Source organism: Falco peregrinus, chromosome 6 (genome assembly GCF_023634155.1).
Source record: "Falco peregrinus isolate bFalPer1 chromosome 6, bFalPer1.pri, whole genome shotgun sequence".
In the NCBI taxonomy this organism is placed as follows: domain Eukaryota; kingdom Metazoa; phylum Chordata; class Aves; order Falconiformes; family Falconidae; genus Falco; species Falco peregrinus.
This window is the reverse complement of record NC_073726.1, coordinates 47,832,248-47,849,348: the sequence shown is the minus strand read 5'-3', so window position 1 is coordinate 47,849,348 and position 17,101 is coordinate 47,832,248. Positions and strand designations below refer to the sequence as shown.

General features: G+C 38.3%; 1 protein-coding gene across 1 annotated transcript in view; it reads left to right on the top strand.

Moving 5' to 3' along the window:
* Nucleotides 1–837: 837 nt before the first annotated feature.
* The window catches only part of CFAP54 (cilia and flagella associated protein 54), a 118,698-nt gene continuing 102,434 nt past the window's right edge, over nt 838–17,101 (top strand). The window contains exons 1-8 of the mRNA XM_055809189.1: nt 838–1,049; nt 6,377–6,482; nt 10,290–10,433; nt 12,562–12,733; nt 14,550–14,608; nt 15,921–16,064; nt 16,495–16,608; nt 16,704–16,805. Coding sequence (XP_055665164.1) covers nt 853–1,049; nt 6,377–6,482; nt 10,290–10,433; nt 12,562–12,733; nt 14,550–14,608; nt 15,921–16,064; nt 16,495–16,608; nt 16,704–16,805 — 1,038 coding nt within the window. The 5' untranslated portion in view covers nt 838–852. The remainder of the gene's footprint in view (nt 1,050–6,376; nt 6,483–10,289; nt 10,434–12,561; nt 12,734–14,549; nt 14,609–15,920; nt 16,065–16,494; nt 16,609–16,703; nt 16,806–17,101) is intronic.

Here is a 17,101-nt window from a genome sequence, read left to right as displayed (position 1 = left end):
AGGTATTCAGTGCCAAGAAATTGCCCCCAACTGGCCTGGGCTGCCAGGATTCATTGCTCACTCACTACATTTCTAAGCTTTCACTGTCATGTTTCAGTTAAGCTGTCCTTTATACTCATCATGATGATGAACATGGTAACACAGCCGGTTTTCCTCACATCCCTCCTAAACCCCTTTACCACAATGCTCACGAAGAACTCGAAAACACACAGGTTGCAATGGTTGCCTCCTATAACATTGATAAATACGGCCCGGTTGTTTCCTAGTTTGCCACTTTTTTTTAATAGGCAGCTGTAGCCCTTTAGAAGGTTAGCACGCGTTCTTTTTCCCTGCAGTCGTGCACTAGGCAGGCTCAGGGATGCAATCAGTAAATTCAAAACGACATTCATGGTGAAATACGTTGTTGAAAACCCACCCCATAAGGTACCCCCTGGCCTTGTCCAGCCTTCCTCCGGCATCTTTCGCACAGCAAACCACCTCGATACTGCAGCGCCCTTTGCGCAGGGTGCCCGTGAGGCATCGCCGCCCCCCCGGCAGCGCGCGGCAGCCTCGGGAGACAGAAGGGCGCTCGCCCGCTCGTGCGAGGGCTCGCGGCTCGTACCCTCCGGCTGTGCCAGGCCCCTCGCTCGCCCCCCGAGGGCTACAGCCCGACCCCCGAGGCGAAGACCCCTTCCCCTGGGCACGCAGGCAGATTTCAGCCCCTCGCCGCCCCTCCGGGAGCGGGGAGTTCGGCGGGCAGTGCCGCAGCCGGGCCCGTGGCGCCTCCACCGCCCCTGCGCGCCCGGCGGGGCCGTTTGCCCGAGGTCGTTGCCTGGCGACGCCGACGCGTTACCGCCGCGGCCTGAGCGGAGCATGGCGGAGGCCGCCGGGCCGCCGCTTCCCGCCTCGGTCCCGCAGCCCCTGCCGGCCGCTTTCTTCGGGGCCGTGGCGCCAGGCAACCCGGTGGTGGACAGCTTCGAAGCCGAGCTGCGGGACGTCCTGGGCTTCCTGCGGCGGCTGGGAGGCGCGGGGGAGGCCAAGCCGCAGCGCCACGACATGCACCGCCGCGGGTAGGGGCTGCGCTGCCGCCCTCCTGTCGTCCCCGCGTCGCCACCCGCTCCGGGAGCCACTTGCCGTTCCCGCCTGCTCCTTGCCTCAACCCCCCCCCTCGACCGCTCCCCGCACTCTTTGCTCGCCTCCTCCTGCCCCTTCCCCGCGGCGCCTCACCCCGGCGCCCGGCCCGGCCCCCGGGCACCGCCGCCCCCCTCTCCTCACCCCTTCGTTCCTTCCGGGCTCACTCCTCACCCCACAGGCCGGGGAGCCCCTTCCCTCCCGCTGCCCCGACCTGGGAGCTAGCCAGGAGCTTGTTCACCTGGGTCAGCATTTCCAGCAGTGTGCCAGAACACTGGAAAACTGCTCGCGTTATTATTTTTTTTTAATCGAAAACCCTCAGAAATCTGAACACCTCCTTTTTCAGCACTTCCTAGAAGTTAATGCTCTAGGGGAAAAGCACGAGGTGGTGTGGAAGCTGGCAGCACCACTGCTGACTGTATCAAAGCTGCCTGAGCTTTCTGGTAGGAAAATCCCTTCACAGTGCTGGAGCAACTGGCAGCCTGCCAGTGGTGTGAGGGTGAATACTTGTGGGCACTTACACGCCTTCAAAAGATGCGCTCGCAGTGGGGCCACATGAGGATAACGCGACACAGCTCTTTTTGTGCATATGTCTGTGTCTACATTGGTATATTTTTATACACACAGATGCGGGCAGAGCATATGGCAAGTGTAATGGTGCATATTTGTTTGCTCGCTTACATGCATATCTGTGGGTATGCATAAATCTATATTTTGTAATGCAGTTAAGATAGAGCAACTGGAGTCAGTGTATGATTCATAGTGCATGCACATGTCTTTTATAGACTGTGCATTTCTCATGTAGTTCTTCCTGCTGCATTTAGGTACATTATGAGATAAAAGTTCAACTGCTTCTTTTAAGGTAAAAGGTTGATTTTATGTAGTTGTTATCTGAGCAGAGTTCTATTCTAAATATACAATTCTAACAGAAAAATTGAAAGTTTCCCAGGTAATCAAAAGTTCATTCAAAAAACAGCACAGGAGTTAGATTATAGAGTGGTTAGCTTATCACTTAGGTGCAGCTTCTACCCGTAAGTATTTCACTTGGTACTTTAGTCCACAAACAACTCTCCTCTAAAGGAGCTGTATATGTTTTCAGGATGTTCTCAGATTCTGCAGCCTGGCACTTGTCTGCGCTGGAGATCTTTCCTTTTCTAAGCTATCTAGATTTCCAGTTTGTTTATGTTGCATGTTCATCATCAGATCTAGGCCTAGATCTATCATGCAGGCATCAGTCTCCAGACTTTTGCCTCTAGTGTTTTGAATCTCAGTGTATTGGCTTTTTATATTGCTTCAGCAGCTGATTTCAGTGCTTTGCTGTTTTTAAGACTTTCTGTAGCTTCAGACCTTTTTTTTTTGTTGTTGTTTTAGCTGATCTGTATTCTTATTTTGAAAGTTATTCCCTCTAGGCCCCGTAGAAGAGGGAACACCACTCAGCTGCTTCTGACACCACCAAAACACCTGATAATGAACACATTCATTGTATCTTCTGGTTGCGAGTTGGGCATGCTGAATCTGATCTGATTGCAATGTCATGCCAAGCTATCAGTTTTTGTGAAGTGTCTCCAAGTCTTTCTTTACTTTACCCTCTAGAATTTTTTGACCTGAGTAGTCTCTGTCTTACTCAAACTGATATTTTGTAGATGTGACCTATGTCCACACATAACTCAGTTGGCATAAGAGTATTTTCTCATCCAAAGAATTCTGCAGCGTTCATCATGGAAAGGAGAACTAATGCTATCTGAGTTTTGATCCCAGAAGTTACTGGTAGTGATGATACGTACAGAAATTCCAGGGCATTGAGTATGTTGAGTAACATGAAGCTCCCAGTAGCTCTGCATCTTCTGGCATTATTCATTTGTATAGGGGCAGTACAGAGACAGAAGACTGGAATTCTGATTCTTAGTATATATTCAGGCAGCTAGCAAAGTTATGAGTATTTATTTATGATTGTGAAATTTCAGAGCTGTTTCTTTTCTCTCTTGGCTCATTGATAACTCAAAATTGGAGCATGTGCTACTTGCAGAACCAGCCTTAGTCTAGTTGTGCCTAAGAATTTCTGAAGGTAATGGTTATTACAGATGCTTTCCTAAATGCTCTAAAGACTTGTTGCTGTGCCATTTATCAAACTACTTTTCCTGACATGGGTTGAGATTAAAGTGTTCTTGCTATTCAACAAGCAAGAAACCCAGCTTCCACATGGCAAGTATGTTCAGTTTAGAAAAGTAAAATTGTCAGGTTAATTTCTCCAATGCTGCCAGCCCTTGGTGTTGATAAGTCAACAGTAAGGCTGTGATTTAGGCACTTAGAACACACCTAGAACACTAGAAATTAGAAACAAAAATTACTGAGGACTTGCCCTGTACTGGAATCATGAATCTTTTCAATCAAAAGAAGTAGCAATCAAAACCATTTTTTTCCTCACCTAAATGAGAATTTGTTTTACCCATTTCTCTTGGCAGTGGGGCTATCCAAGGATTATCTTGAACTATTGATTTTATCTTGTGTTATGTGGTGTAGCCACCCTTATTTAACAAGGCATCTTTTCATCAGTGTGAGAGAATCCTTTACTACCTGTAGTAAAGACTTTTGGCCCAGAAGTGTAGTCATGTGGGCCTTACCCTGTGCACACTATTATGGGGTTAACCTTAGGGATTTTTTTTTTTTTTAATTCATAGAATGATTGGAAATAAAGAAACTTAATCTCTGAGCTTCAACAGCCCAGTATTTTTTAAAGAAACCACTTGCTTAACTTGTTATTCAGGTGTCCTATAGCCTGTTTAAAGCAAAGGCTGATGAGCTGTTTGGGAAGTGCCTCACTCTCCTGCTTTGTCTGTATCAAAGAAACATTCCTGTGTCATGAATTCATTAGTAGTTAGTCAGGGCATTGTAGCAGGTACGATTTACCTTGATCTTCCCATCGAAGCTGAAAGTCGAGTCAGATTTGTCACTATGTTACTAAACTAGTTTATTACAGACTTGTTACTTGTTTAGTATATCAAAGAAGCTCATGTGTTAATATGAGCATTCAAAACAAAAGGTGAAGATGACCTTCACTAGGGACTTTTCAGTTGATCCATCTTAAAGAAGTTTATTAGTCTCACCTTCCAGAGCTTTATTCACAGTCATTCTTACTATCAGTTACTTTACAGCCTTACAACCTGATTAATGACCTCCTTCTTCTTTCTATTCTTCTTCTTCTTCTTCTTCTTCTTCTTCTTCGTCTTTCTTCCTTTTCTTTCTCTCTCCCCTCCCAGTAGTATCCATCAAAACTATTTGACTCTGGAAGTCTTATCCTAAGTTTCTTCCTTTGATAGGCCAGGGGAACTCTGCTCATATACCTGACAGATTCCTTCACTTTGGAGCCTCTTAGCAGATTTATCCCTACTAACTGTAGAGGGATACTTCTCTCCATGTAAGAAGTCAGTAGCCACGCAGGCTGTTAATTGTTTACGTATTATGGACCATTCTTATACTTATGGAGGAACTCATTCCCCGTTTGGAAGGTGCTCTTCATTAGGTGGGGCTATAGTTTCCTTTAAAAAACCCATGCCTTAGAACGTTTACTCAGATTGCTGCTTTTTGTAAGCTAGTTTGTGCTGTTGGTGCATTTTTCCTTTGGGACACGCCTCTAGAATGTCCTCCTTATTTCTTTGCTGCTTACTTTCAAAAACAGAATTGCGCTGAGATGATACTTTAAGAAAGAAAAGGATTATTTGTTGTAATTCTGTGGTATAAAGGTCATTTTGACAGGTTTCTCATACAGCCATCTGTTTCACCTTGAAATGTGAAGGTGTCTTGCAGCTTTCTGTGTGGAAAAAATGATGTTACTTACTGTGACTTTTTTATTTGGAGTCTTGTTATAAGCTGAAGTGAAGAGCTGTCTGGGAGACCATGGGAATGGATTCCAAGTTCCTGAATGTCAGAAAACAGTTTAAGAAAGTGTCTTGCATTCTAGTCTACCATCACTGTCTTAAAAGACAGTGTTCCAGCTACCTCATACCAGTAAACATCAGGTTTACATGTGAGAATTCAGCCAGAAGGTTATTTTCAAACATTATTTCCATTCTCTTCAGTTGTTTTCCTTCCTTGTAAATTGCTGCCTATGAATAATTAAGCTGTGGTGGTTTCACAAGGCACTCTTTGCTGAGGTTTCTGTACAAGTGATTTGTTAAGAGATACCTGGCACTGTGAACACAATCAATACTCTTAATAGTTTGGTAACAGGTTTCTTTTCTGAAAAATCCCTGTGATTATAAGTCTGTCTGTCTGATCAATTGTTGTTTTCTAGTTTGAACATAGCTTTCTTAAGGAAGTCTAGGGTGGGAAGGTTGTACACATGAAGGCACTAGCCCATCAAACAGCAGTCAGTAGGGACTATAAACCTGGCATGATGTAGTCAGTTCTGCTGTAGAGGAAGCAAGCTGCTTAGAGCCAGTTACTGTTTATGGGAGGCTTGCTGGTTCAGCCAAATAAGTAATTTGTTACTCAAAATCATCCTTGATGACAACTGTGGCTAAAATAACAGGCAGATGCAAGAGAAGAGCATTGCAATGATTGCCAGAAAACCTATTTTAATAAATGTGTCATCTGCTTCTCTCTGAATCCTACCCTTTATGATCTAAAATTTCTGAACATTTCATACCAAATGCAGTTTATGCTAGAGGTTTTCTAATGACTTTCTTCTTTTGTGATTCATGGTATAGCTCTACATACCATGAGCTCTATAGCTCCATATACCATAACTCTGTGGTTTATTCCATGGCTACCAGTTCCCAAGTTTGCTGCTACCTGACATGCAATGTTATTTTGGGATCTTTTTTTCCTGCTCTTAGCATCTGTAGTTTCCAGCCCAATAATTGCTGTGAGCTGTAATTCACTGAGTTTCTTTAAATTATCAAATTGTTTCTTCAAACAGAACCTCTCAAATACTAGCTGAAAGGTGGGACAGATTTTCCACCTGTGACCATGTTTGAACAACGCAAGGGGATTAATATGAAGACATCTTAGTAAGAATTTACACAGGAGAAAATTAATTCCATTTTAAATGTGTGATAAAAACTGGTGACAGAAATGAAACCCAGAAATGTCCTTGGCTGCTTGTTAAAACTAGTTTTAATGATCACTTGTTTTGAAATACGTAGAGGTTCAAATAGATTTGGAAGAAAGGAGTTTTCACAATTAGAAGTTTTCTTTATTTGTTTACTTGTTATGACAGGTCTACTGCCAGTTTAATCTGAAACCTTTTCTCCTGTATCTTTTTTAGAGCAAATACTTTGTTTAATATCTGGATCAAATATAAGCCTCGACTGCCAGAGTGGTATTACAATGAAAAACTTCTGAAAGTTGGTGATTCCCTTGTTCAGATCAAAGTAAGTCATATGAAAACAGAAAAGGCTCAGTCACAGTCTGTTTCATTATGTTTCTATGCTGCTTTAATTTTTAATATTTTACTGTAAACTTTAGAAACTAGCAAAAACTTTTACAAAGTAATTCCAGTGAGAGTTGTTGGTTTGTGTCTCTTGCTTATTATTGTAAAGTTGCCCTGATTTTTTTATATTTACTATATCTGTATTTTCTATGCACCCATTGCCTTTTTGAATACCCCAAAATATTTCTTTAATATTTGTTTGATATGTCAACACAGTAGAGTACAGTATCTGACTACACCTGTAGATGCTGCTTAAACACAAATAACAATGATAGAGCAGTGCTGGTTTGTTCCACTGAAATGTCAACTCAGTGCTCAGTTAACCAAATGTGAATGTAAAGAATTGTCAGGAGAGGAACAGAGAACAAAACTGGGAGTGCAATTACACATTATACAACTATATCTATCAACAATGGTCCTGCATCTTGAATTCTGTGTGCAGTTTTGGTCTCCTCAGAAAGGGTAAATTGCAACTAAAAGAGATTCAGGAGCTAGATTGTTGAAGACTTTGAGAGTATTTGAGGTATGTTACACTACGTGACTCTCTTTTTATACTCTTACCTGATCATCTGTTACTGGCTACTGTTGGAGATGGGATACTGGGCTAGTAACTATTGGTCTGACTCTGTAAGGCTGGTCTTATGTTATATTCTTATATAATATTTGTCCTTTATGTCTGCTGGGAAAGAAGCCCTCAAATGTGTGCCACTTACCACTTCAGTGATATTTGTGTCAGAAGATCATGTTCTAAAAACTGGAGTTTTCAAGGATAATTACTAAACAACACTCAGAAGCAGCTCAGAGATGTAGAGTTGAAATCTAGTTGCAAGTCATTCTTTTTAGGATTGAAGAAGTATGTGTGGTCCTGAGTGATACAGTTATGAAGCAGAAATACTGAAGCATTACAGAATTATAGGTTAATTTATTTTAAAGGTCCAGCACTTGAAAAGTTGCTTGGGGGAATACACCTAAAGTTTGTAGACAATTAGCATAATCTAGAGTAAGGGACAGCTCCTAAATAGATGCTATCTGCTTAATGTGATTTTATGTTTGTAATGATCCATCCCTGGATTTTTCTACTTTTTGCCATAAACATATTGGAAGATATTTATTTTGTCAATAATACTTTCCTAGCTTAAAACCTTTTTCCCAGTAAAGAAGAAAGCATAATTGGAAATCTGTCAATACAGTTTGAGGGGCTGTCTTTTGGAGGAACATACCCAGTGAAACTTCTTCTGCTATTATGTCCTTCATTTATGGAATCCAGCAAGGATAAATGCTATTTATGGAAAGCACATATATATGTGGCTACTAGGGGAGCTTTTCGGCAGACTATGGCAAAGGTATGAGTATCATGCAGATGTTATGAAGTGTTATATATCCTTCACTGCATCTGCCCTAAAGAATTCCCCAGAAGTGGCCTGCCTCCTGAGTCAAGAACAGCAAACTGAAGCTGAACTTCAGCAGCTCTCAGCACTCACTGGTAGGTTGAGGAAGGCATATACAACAGTCCATAACTGTGGAGTAATTTTAATTGAAGGTAGGGCTCATGGTATAGGTTTAGGAATGCTCACAAATTCTTAAGGAAGTTTGAATAACTGCATTAATTAATAGCCCCTTCATTGCCTGGGCAATTCCATTCATGTTTTCTTCATGTTCATGTTTTCTTCAAGTTTTCATAGCTTCTGGGCCCTAGGAATTTCTTGGAATATTACATGAAGCTTTTAGTGCTTGGAAGCTGCTCCTCTCACAGAGTACTCAATAAGGTTATTTCAAATGCTTCAAACCCTGCTTTCTGTACTTTACACTGGCTTATAGCACAACTCAGATGTAGTAATTTGGTCCTTATATTCAAGATGCTTAATGACCTGGCCCTAGATTGCCTAAAAGTAGTCTAGAATTCTGAGTAAAGACTTCCGCTTGCAACTTCAATCCTCTAGTGTAACGTGATTTTTTTTTATAGTAAAGTTGTCAATGTTGTTGAAAAAGTAGTTTTGCTGGCCAGCCTAAATATTTGAAATGAGTTCTCTTTGGAACTCCCATTTTAAAGTGCAGTTCTTTGACTTTACAAATTTAGTTTTCATTCTATCCTTTTATTTCCCTGGAAGAAAGAAGAAGAAAAAAAGTGAGATGAAAGTTAGTTACAAATTTTACTGAAAGGATGAATGTTCTTAACACCAAGTGCTGTGATAGGTGAGGTAAAGCCTATTCCATAAATACCCCTCATGACTCCTAGTTGAAAACCGCTGACAACTATTTTAAATTTCAATCTGCCTTTATGTTGTATAATACTTAGTGATGTGTAGTCTTTAAAAATGAATTATTGAATATGAGTAGTCAGCGGGTAAGCACCGACCTTCTGTCCTCATGTTATTTTTTTAATGCCTTCTCAGTTTAGATTCCTTCCTATTATACATCTGCTATGTATCTTTTAGGACACACCTAAATTCATTGTGTCATATCGGTTAACCCATTAGTCATCGTACTGATCAGTACTGACTCATTTTTTCCCCCTCCCTCTCTGCCTGTATCTGCCTGTTATCTCTGGCCATATTCAGGTATTTGAAACTGTTTGAGGGAGAAGCTACCTTTTTGTTATACATCAGCAACTAGCTTAATGGTATTCTGGTCCATGACTTTGGATTCTAGGAGTTACTATAGCCTGAATCTGGTATTAGATTACACACGGGTCTGAGTGCCCACAGCACTCAGTGAAAGTAAAAGTAAAAAGTAAAAGTTTCTGTGTATGGCTGCTGCTTTCACACAGTGAAGAGGACAATATGGCCATGTGAGTTAGACTCCTCAGATGATTAAAAATTCAAGGTAAGTGTTACTGTGGTGGTAGGATTTTATATTGAAAACAGTGAGTGCAAGGAAATACTTCTGAATTTTCTGTGATTAAACATTAAAGGATCATTTTTGCAAATAAAAATTAGTTACTTTTTCCCCAGAATTTGTCATGACTGGTGTCATGAGAGGTAGAGAAACCTCTAGATAATATTTACTGCAGGAAGTGGTGGAGGTGATTCAGTAAATGAGACTTCCACATCTGAGTCAGAGCTGAACTATAGTCTCAGCATGATGTTACAGTGGTTCAACATGCTGCTGGGGAGCTCTATTTTGAATGAATAAAGCTCAACATCCTGTTTGTTAACCATTCTTACAGGCCCAGGGGCAATTTCTGGTCTGCTAGTGCTGACTTCTTGGCCATACAGAAACTTCAGTTGTCACTTGTTTCATTCTTTTTTAATGCATCTTATTCTTTGTCTTTTCTTCCTCTCTGCTTTTTACAAAGAAAGGTTTTGACATCAGGGAAACAAGGGAGAGAGAAGTGATGATGTCTGTATATTGTTTATAAAGTTCTGCATTATGAAGTACTTTTCTCAGAAGTGTAGTATCATTATCATTACTGTTGCAAAGCTGGGACATTCCAGGAACCCTCTGAGTTTATTACATTAGCCCAGGATCATACTTCACAGCTGTTCTCTGATATGTCATATTTCAGATTAAAATAAACAGAAGCTCCCAAACCACAAGCTCCTCTTTTAAGTACCTCAACCTTTCTTATGCTGAGTGTTCACATTAGAAATTACATTGGTGAATGTTTGTATTAAACTTTACTGTTTCACTTCCAGCTGCTCTTTCACATTGATACTTTTTTTCAAAAAGATAGTAAAAAAAATCATGTTTTATAGAAATTGAAATGTAATATACAAATTATAAAAAGAACATATTATTTATTCTTCAGGAATATAAGTTGGCGCTTCTACAGTGCTATGGAAGATACCTTCAGCAGTTTGTTTCTATAAACCTTGATGATATAGATGATGTGCATCAATTTACATCCATCTTTTTTCCAAATGGTTTCAGAGACAAAAATGCAGTACTTACGGTAGGTTGGGGTTTTTTTTTGTTTTTTGTTTGTTTGGTTGGTTGGTTTTTTTTTTTTCAAAGACATACACAGATTCAAAATAAGTAGCCTATTTTATCCTCCATAAATGTTCTTCATATGAATTAAATAATAATATTAACTAATATTTAACAGTTTGTCAATATAAATTGTATTGAGGTTTAAGTCATATGTATGCTATGATCATTTGGAGTTGGTGGACATTTTCAAGAGAATGTAAGTGTTTACGCTTTTCTGGCATAAGCCAACTATCAACTGAATGTTAAAAAGGCAATTTTCTCTGAATGGGTTATTCTGTAACTGTCTGCAGCAGTTTTTGCTCTGAAATAGTTGCTATTAACAACTGTCAGAATCAGGATATGGACAAAATTCGATAACTGTCCTGCAGTTGTAGAAATTTCTGTATGGTGTGATCTAAGAACTGGGCAGAGTGCAAGAGAATTAAAACATTCTACAGCAATTTGTACCATAAATGTGCAAAACTACTACATGTGAAAAAAGGCTCATGACAGTAAAAAAGCAGCATGGATTACTATCAATAGCTTATTTGCTCACTATGAACATAAGAGGCAGAATGCTGAACAGTTTTGTGAGTGCTCTAAGCTCTGGGAAGCTAAGTGATGTCAAGGGTATGTTGGCATTCTTTTGTGTTAATTGCTTATTGAGGTAGGGGCTTTTAATTTATCATTTGTTATCCATGGAAGAAAGTATTTCAGTAGGTGTAAGGGGAATGCTAAAAATGTATTAGATTTTATCTTAAGCAGTTCTCTGCTGAGAAGCTCTATTTTCAGTACATGGTAGATACTTCAAAATAAACTAATTCAAGTTATTTTGTGATCAAGAACAACAAAAGGAAACTGTAGGCATCTCCTGTGTATTGAGCTAATCAAATTCATATTCCTCTAGTCAGAGTTAGATTGTAAATAGGTGTTTAGTGAGGAGAAAAAAAAGCAGAGAGTTTACTTAAAAGCTAGAAGCAGATGTCATGATAGAAGAGATACACTGTTTATTTTTGTTTTGTTTTGTCTTTCAAACATAGTTCAGCTTCCTAGAGAGATTATGATCAAAGACTATGTTAATTAATTTTATTTTGGTTTTTAAAAAATGGTTTGTAAATAAATCTGAAGTTCCAGAGATGGCTTCTCCTGTTTTCTGTATGTCTGCCTAAACTTTGAACCAATCCTGGTGTTATATGTTGTCATGTGTCTATACTAAAATACCTGTTCTACCACTTGGCCTTTAGACACTGAGATAGATATACCTACATTTTCAGGTATGGAATCTAATTTGACAATGATCTCTCCAATTGGAAATGGATAATGCTAGTGTGTCAAATGATTATGTCTAAAGGCTTTGTATGTCAATTTTTTTTGCCAGAATTCTGTGGCTGGCTATTGTTTTGTAGTGTAACACTAAGGAAATAGTAGAAATAGAGTTCCAGGGCTTGAATCTTCCAGTTTCAGTGAATTAACTGCAAAAAAATTAATATAATTTCAAATATTATCAGGTTAGCAGGCTTCTTAGAGGTTGATAAGTACTGACTGGTCATGTCCTACTTAGCTCATTTTCTCACATGTTGGTTTGTTCAGATGATTCTGTACTCCAGACAAGACTGAGATCACATCATGTTAGGCGTTACAAGGAAGAGAAGGAACAATGCATCTGTAGAGGAGAAAAATAATGGATGAGAGTAAGGAATAATGTGTCTGTGATACAGATGGAGAGGTGTAGAAAAGTTAAGACTTGCCTTAGTTTCCAGGGACATCTACAGAGAAGCCAAGAATTGAAGCCAGATTCTTTGAGTATCAGTTTAATGCCTCTTCAGTTCATCCCTTCTCCCTACACCCCTTTAGGCAGCCCTAGTGCACTGGGTGCATTTTCATCCTAGGACACAGTGGAAACTCACTCAGGCTAATGGTACAGCAACCTTAAAGCTTTAGGACTTTCTCCAAATTCTAATGCTCATTTCAACATCATGCTGATTTGTTTTCTGGTATGCTTGATCTTTTCATATGCATCATTTTGTTGTACTTTGCTGATGTGAAACTGACATATGCATCTATTTTATCTCTCTATATATTAATTTTATGTATATTTCTATGTGTTTTAGTTCCATGCTTTGCAAGAGAGAAATGTTTGCATTTATCAGATGGTTTGCAGCAGTGACAGACATCTGCAGAATCAAGAGTCCCTGAAGACTTGTTTCAATGTCTTGTCCTCATTACGACTCACTATGCAAGTGGCTCTACCTCAGGAGAATTTGTGTTGGCTTATCTACAATGGTACCTCAGGCTTTCCATTTACATTTCTTTGCTAAGCAAACCTTTTGAGGGAAACTATACGTATTCTTTAAGGTCAAACCAAGATAATGAATAAAACTCTAGTTAGTCTTCAATCACAGTAAGGTTTTCTTATTTTTTTTTCTAAAATATGGATTTGTTAAACTGAAGTTTCTAGTGTTCCTTTTTCAAGTGGGCTGTTGTAGAAGTAATAGCTTTTTTATCGTACCTGTGGTTAGAGTGTACTAACAAAATGAAATCTAACAGCATTTTAAAGTGAACCCTGATTGAAAAAAAGCCTCAAAAAATTTTTAATCAATAAGATGTTTGTGTTCATGAGTTTGGGTTAGTTTTGGGGTTTTTTTTTTTTTGAAAGGGGATTGCAGATCTAAGAGTAGAAGATGGTTGTCTGAATTATGTCTTTCCATTTTTTAAATGATAGAGTTAATAATGACACTATTCCAAAAAATACCATATGACATTTAAGAATTTGAATCTCTGTATATGATTTTACTGTGCTACATACCAAAAAACCCCCAACCCAACAAAAAACCAAAGAGGAAAAAATGAAACTTCTGTGAAGTAGGTACACAGAGACTGGTGTATCAAGATTTTTATTTCAAGAAGAGCAATAATATACTTTTGGTTTGAAAGGCAATGCTATTTACTCAAAAGTAAAAAGGCTGTTATTACTTTACTATGGTCAGCTGTTGCAATATAAATTGAGACAATAATGTGGTTTTAATTTAATTTTGGAAAACGTACTTTCTCTGAGCTTTAATTGGTCAAAATTCTTATAATTTTGTTTTGCTGGGACTGCCGTTGCCATCAGTCTCTACTTTTGAGGTCTGTTTTTTGTTTGACTGTTTCTGTGGGAGAAGAATTAAAATTAAAATATACTCACCTGGCATTCTTAAGTCCCACTACCTCTGTGTGGGACAGGTCTCTGTACCAAGCCTAGCCAATAATCTAATCTAATCTAATCTAATTAGAAGTTGGCAATAACTCAGATTTTCCCCAGTTCCTGACCATTTTTCTGCAATTTCTGGCAATAGATTTTGTGCCTTATTAGAGATTTGACTGTTAAAAGGAAATCTTCTTAATGCTTGCTCCATGCTTATTGGGATAATAATACCCTTCTAGCTATGACAGTTGACATTGTGATGCCTCCCACTGCCATAGGTGTCCCATTCTGAATATTCATACAGACAGAAGAATAGTTGGGTTTTTTCCCTCCAAGAACTGCCATATCTTTTATACTTCTAGGGCTGATTTTTGAAATGCAATTTTGTGACATAGCCTAAATTAAGATTTTTTTTGACAGGATTTTATTTGTAAGTAATTTTGATGCTCTTGAAAACTCTAGTCACAATTTTCTTCATTTAAGTTATCATACTTACTGTCACATAGTAGTGGCGTTGTCTGCCAGGACAGTGCCATGACAGATTAAAACAATTATGTAAGGTAAGATCTGTGAGGAGAGGTAATATTTTTTTTTTAAGAGCCTGGCATTTGGGGATAAAACTAAGATTTTTCTCTCTGTCTGTTACTTAATAAAAATTTTATGTAGTATATTTTTAAGATTTCATTCTTCTATTATACTACTTCATTGTATTAGTATTTTTGAAGCTAATAATGCCCAAGAATTTAATGGCTCCACCTTCTCTAATTTAAAAGTAGTTATAGAAAAATAATTAGTTTATTTTTCAGTCTCTGGAAGTAACAACCCAGTTATTAAGAAAAAGTTTCAGTTGGTTAGTTTAACAAATTTAATGTAGGATTATAGAATTTGCCTATTTTCTATTTTTTCTTTTTTCAGGTACTCTTCATATTTACACCATATGCAGACGTTTGATGATGCTAGGTCAGTCTGCTAAGGTATGGCCAAATAAATAGAAGCATTTTAAAAATTTACAGAAGATTTGAAAATACACCTGTATTTTGCATAACACTATACTCTTGACTTTTCTATAACATTGTCATTGCCAAAAGTAGCACTTTTGTCACAAGGTAATAAAATGTCTAGATTGCAAAATAGCTGATTTCTAAGCCCTCATGCCTTCATGATTCTGCCTTTTCCTTAGTTGTGGAATGGAGCCCAGCATAATGTCTTGCTGGTGTTTGAGATGAGGTATGTTGGACTGTTTCAGAGGGTTCTCGATGCATTTTTTTTTTTTTTTTTGACAACTGTATCAAGTCCCAGGAATTGGTCGTTTGTTTCTTAAGATGTGGAAATGTACTGACACCTGGTGGCAAGGTTTTCAGTTGTAAATACTTGACAAAAATAGACCTGGCCTTTACCCCTTGCCCTTTTTTTTTTTTAACTATGAATGCATTTTTTTTCTTGGCTTTACTTTTTTCTCCTAAAACTGGAAGAGAGTCTGACTCAGCCTTAATCCAGTATATTTTCTTGTCTGCTGGTTATATTAATCTTTCATCGAGCAGGAGAGAGTTTTTTTCTCTTTGAACATCTCTTACTGAAATCAGAAGTGATTTAGCACCTTCTTTAACATATTCAAGTTTTTACTGTACAGAAAACAGAGGAATTTATTGTAGGTATATTTTAGAGTCTTTAAATTCGGACAAACAGAAAATCTGTATATTGACTTAATTTAGGATTAAGGTTGTGCATATTTTGGGTACCTCAGGAAACACCTGACCCAAAGAAAATACAAGGGGAAGATATTGTTCTATCAGTTTAGTAGGACTTCTTAAAATTAGACTGCTGCAATGACTATGATGGCCCTCATGTTAAGAGCTGATAGTGTAGTTCCATGGTTGTAAAATAATTCAGGCTCAGCCTGTCACCAAGGAATGCAGACTCCATTGCATTCCAAATAACCTTGCTGATCTAGCTGAAAACTAACAGAAAAAAAAATGGTCACTAGAGATGACACAAAGGAGAGGGCTATCTCTCATGATAAGAGCAGATGTGAGGGAAGGGCAGGACCTTTGTCTGGTGGCAAGGCTGTAGTGAACTGGAATGGTTAAGGTAGTTTGGAGGCTAAAATATAATACTTGACAACAGTTTCAGATGGGAAAAAACCAATAATATGCAGAAGAAATGCTTCACAGCCAATAAAACACATTACAGGTGAGGATAAGTCTTTGTATGTGTTGTTTAGTAATAGCAAGTGTATTTATGTAGGTTAAAATGCATTCAGTTTGAAACTGGATTTCTTCAATACAGGTCCTGGAATATTTACTGTGGGCCAGTATATGTATGGAATCATCCATTCCACTCTTATCTGTACATTATTTGACGTGGAGATCCACCCTATATACGGCAGTTTCTCAGTGTTATTTTGATTGTCAAGCCAGCATTCATGGAGAGGTATCCCGATTTATCATACATAGCATTTCAGATATGATCAAATGGGAAATAAATATTTATTTAAATATTCCTGCTTATTATCAGTTCATATGTATTTAGAGTTCTGTCCGTATTCCAAAATTCAACTACAAAGTGGAGGTGTGTTTCCACATGTAAATGCGTAATCAATTAGAAGTTAAATGTAATAATACTTTGTAATATAATCACAGTCATAGACTTCCAGCATTAAGTAGTGTCTAGCTCCCATTCACATATACAGAAGGTATTTTGCAAAGGTTTTCATCTCCTTTTCAGTTATTGTTCATGACCTGTCTTTGCATTGCAGCTCTTTGTAGTTGTCTGAATTCAAGAATGATATAATTCTAAAATTAAGTACCAACATACAGAATATGAAAACAGAGTATAACTATTTTTTTAATGCTTCGGACAGATATTTGCTCGCCATGGTCTGATTAAAATTGATGAACTGAAGCAATTAGAAAGCATCAGTTCTTCACTGGAAAACTCAGAGACAAAAAAGATTTTTAGAGAAGCCACTCTAAAGGTATCATTCTACAATTCATTATAAACAGGTAGAATAGTTACAATCTATGAACAGAACACAACACAGTTATTTACTTACTTTTTTCTTTGTGTCAGATGTCAGTAATGATTTTCAAGAGAGCAGTATATGAGTCCAGAAGAAAGCCAAAACGCTACTTTCGACCTAAGTTAAGACTTAGCCTGAAAGAAGCACAAAACGTAAGTCAAACATTTTGTGTAATCCTTCTATTTGTTTACTATTTGCATGGGATGAATATGTGATATAATTCTGCTTAATACACATGGTGCTATTCACAAAGAGAAAGTTTTACTCTTTCGGTTTCATAGTTAACATAATTTATTATTAAAATTCAGAACAAAGTTGACAAGAGTCAAGATGTAGTAATTACTACTTTGGAAAATAGTGATTGTTTTCCAGCATTTTTTCCTTTAGCAATTATGTTAGCAATAAAAATACAAGAAATCTTGTTCACATTCATACCAAGTGTATGGGA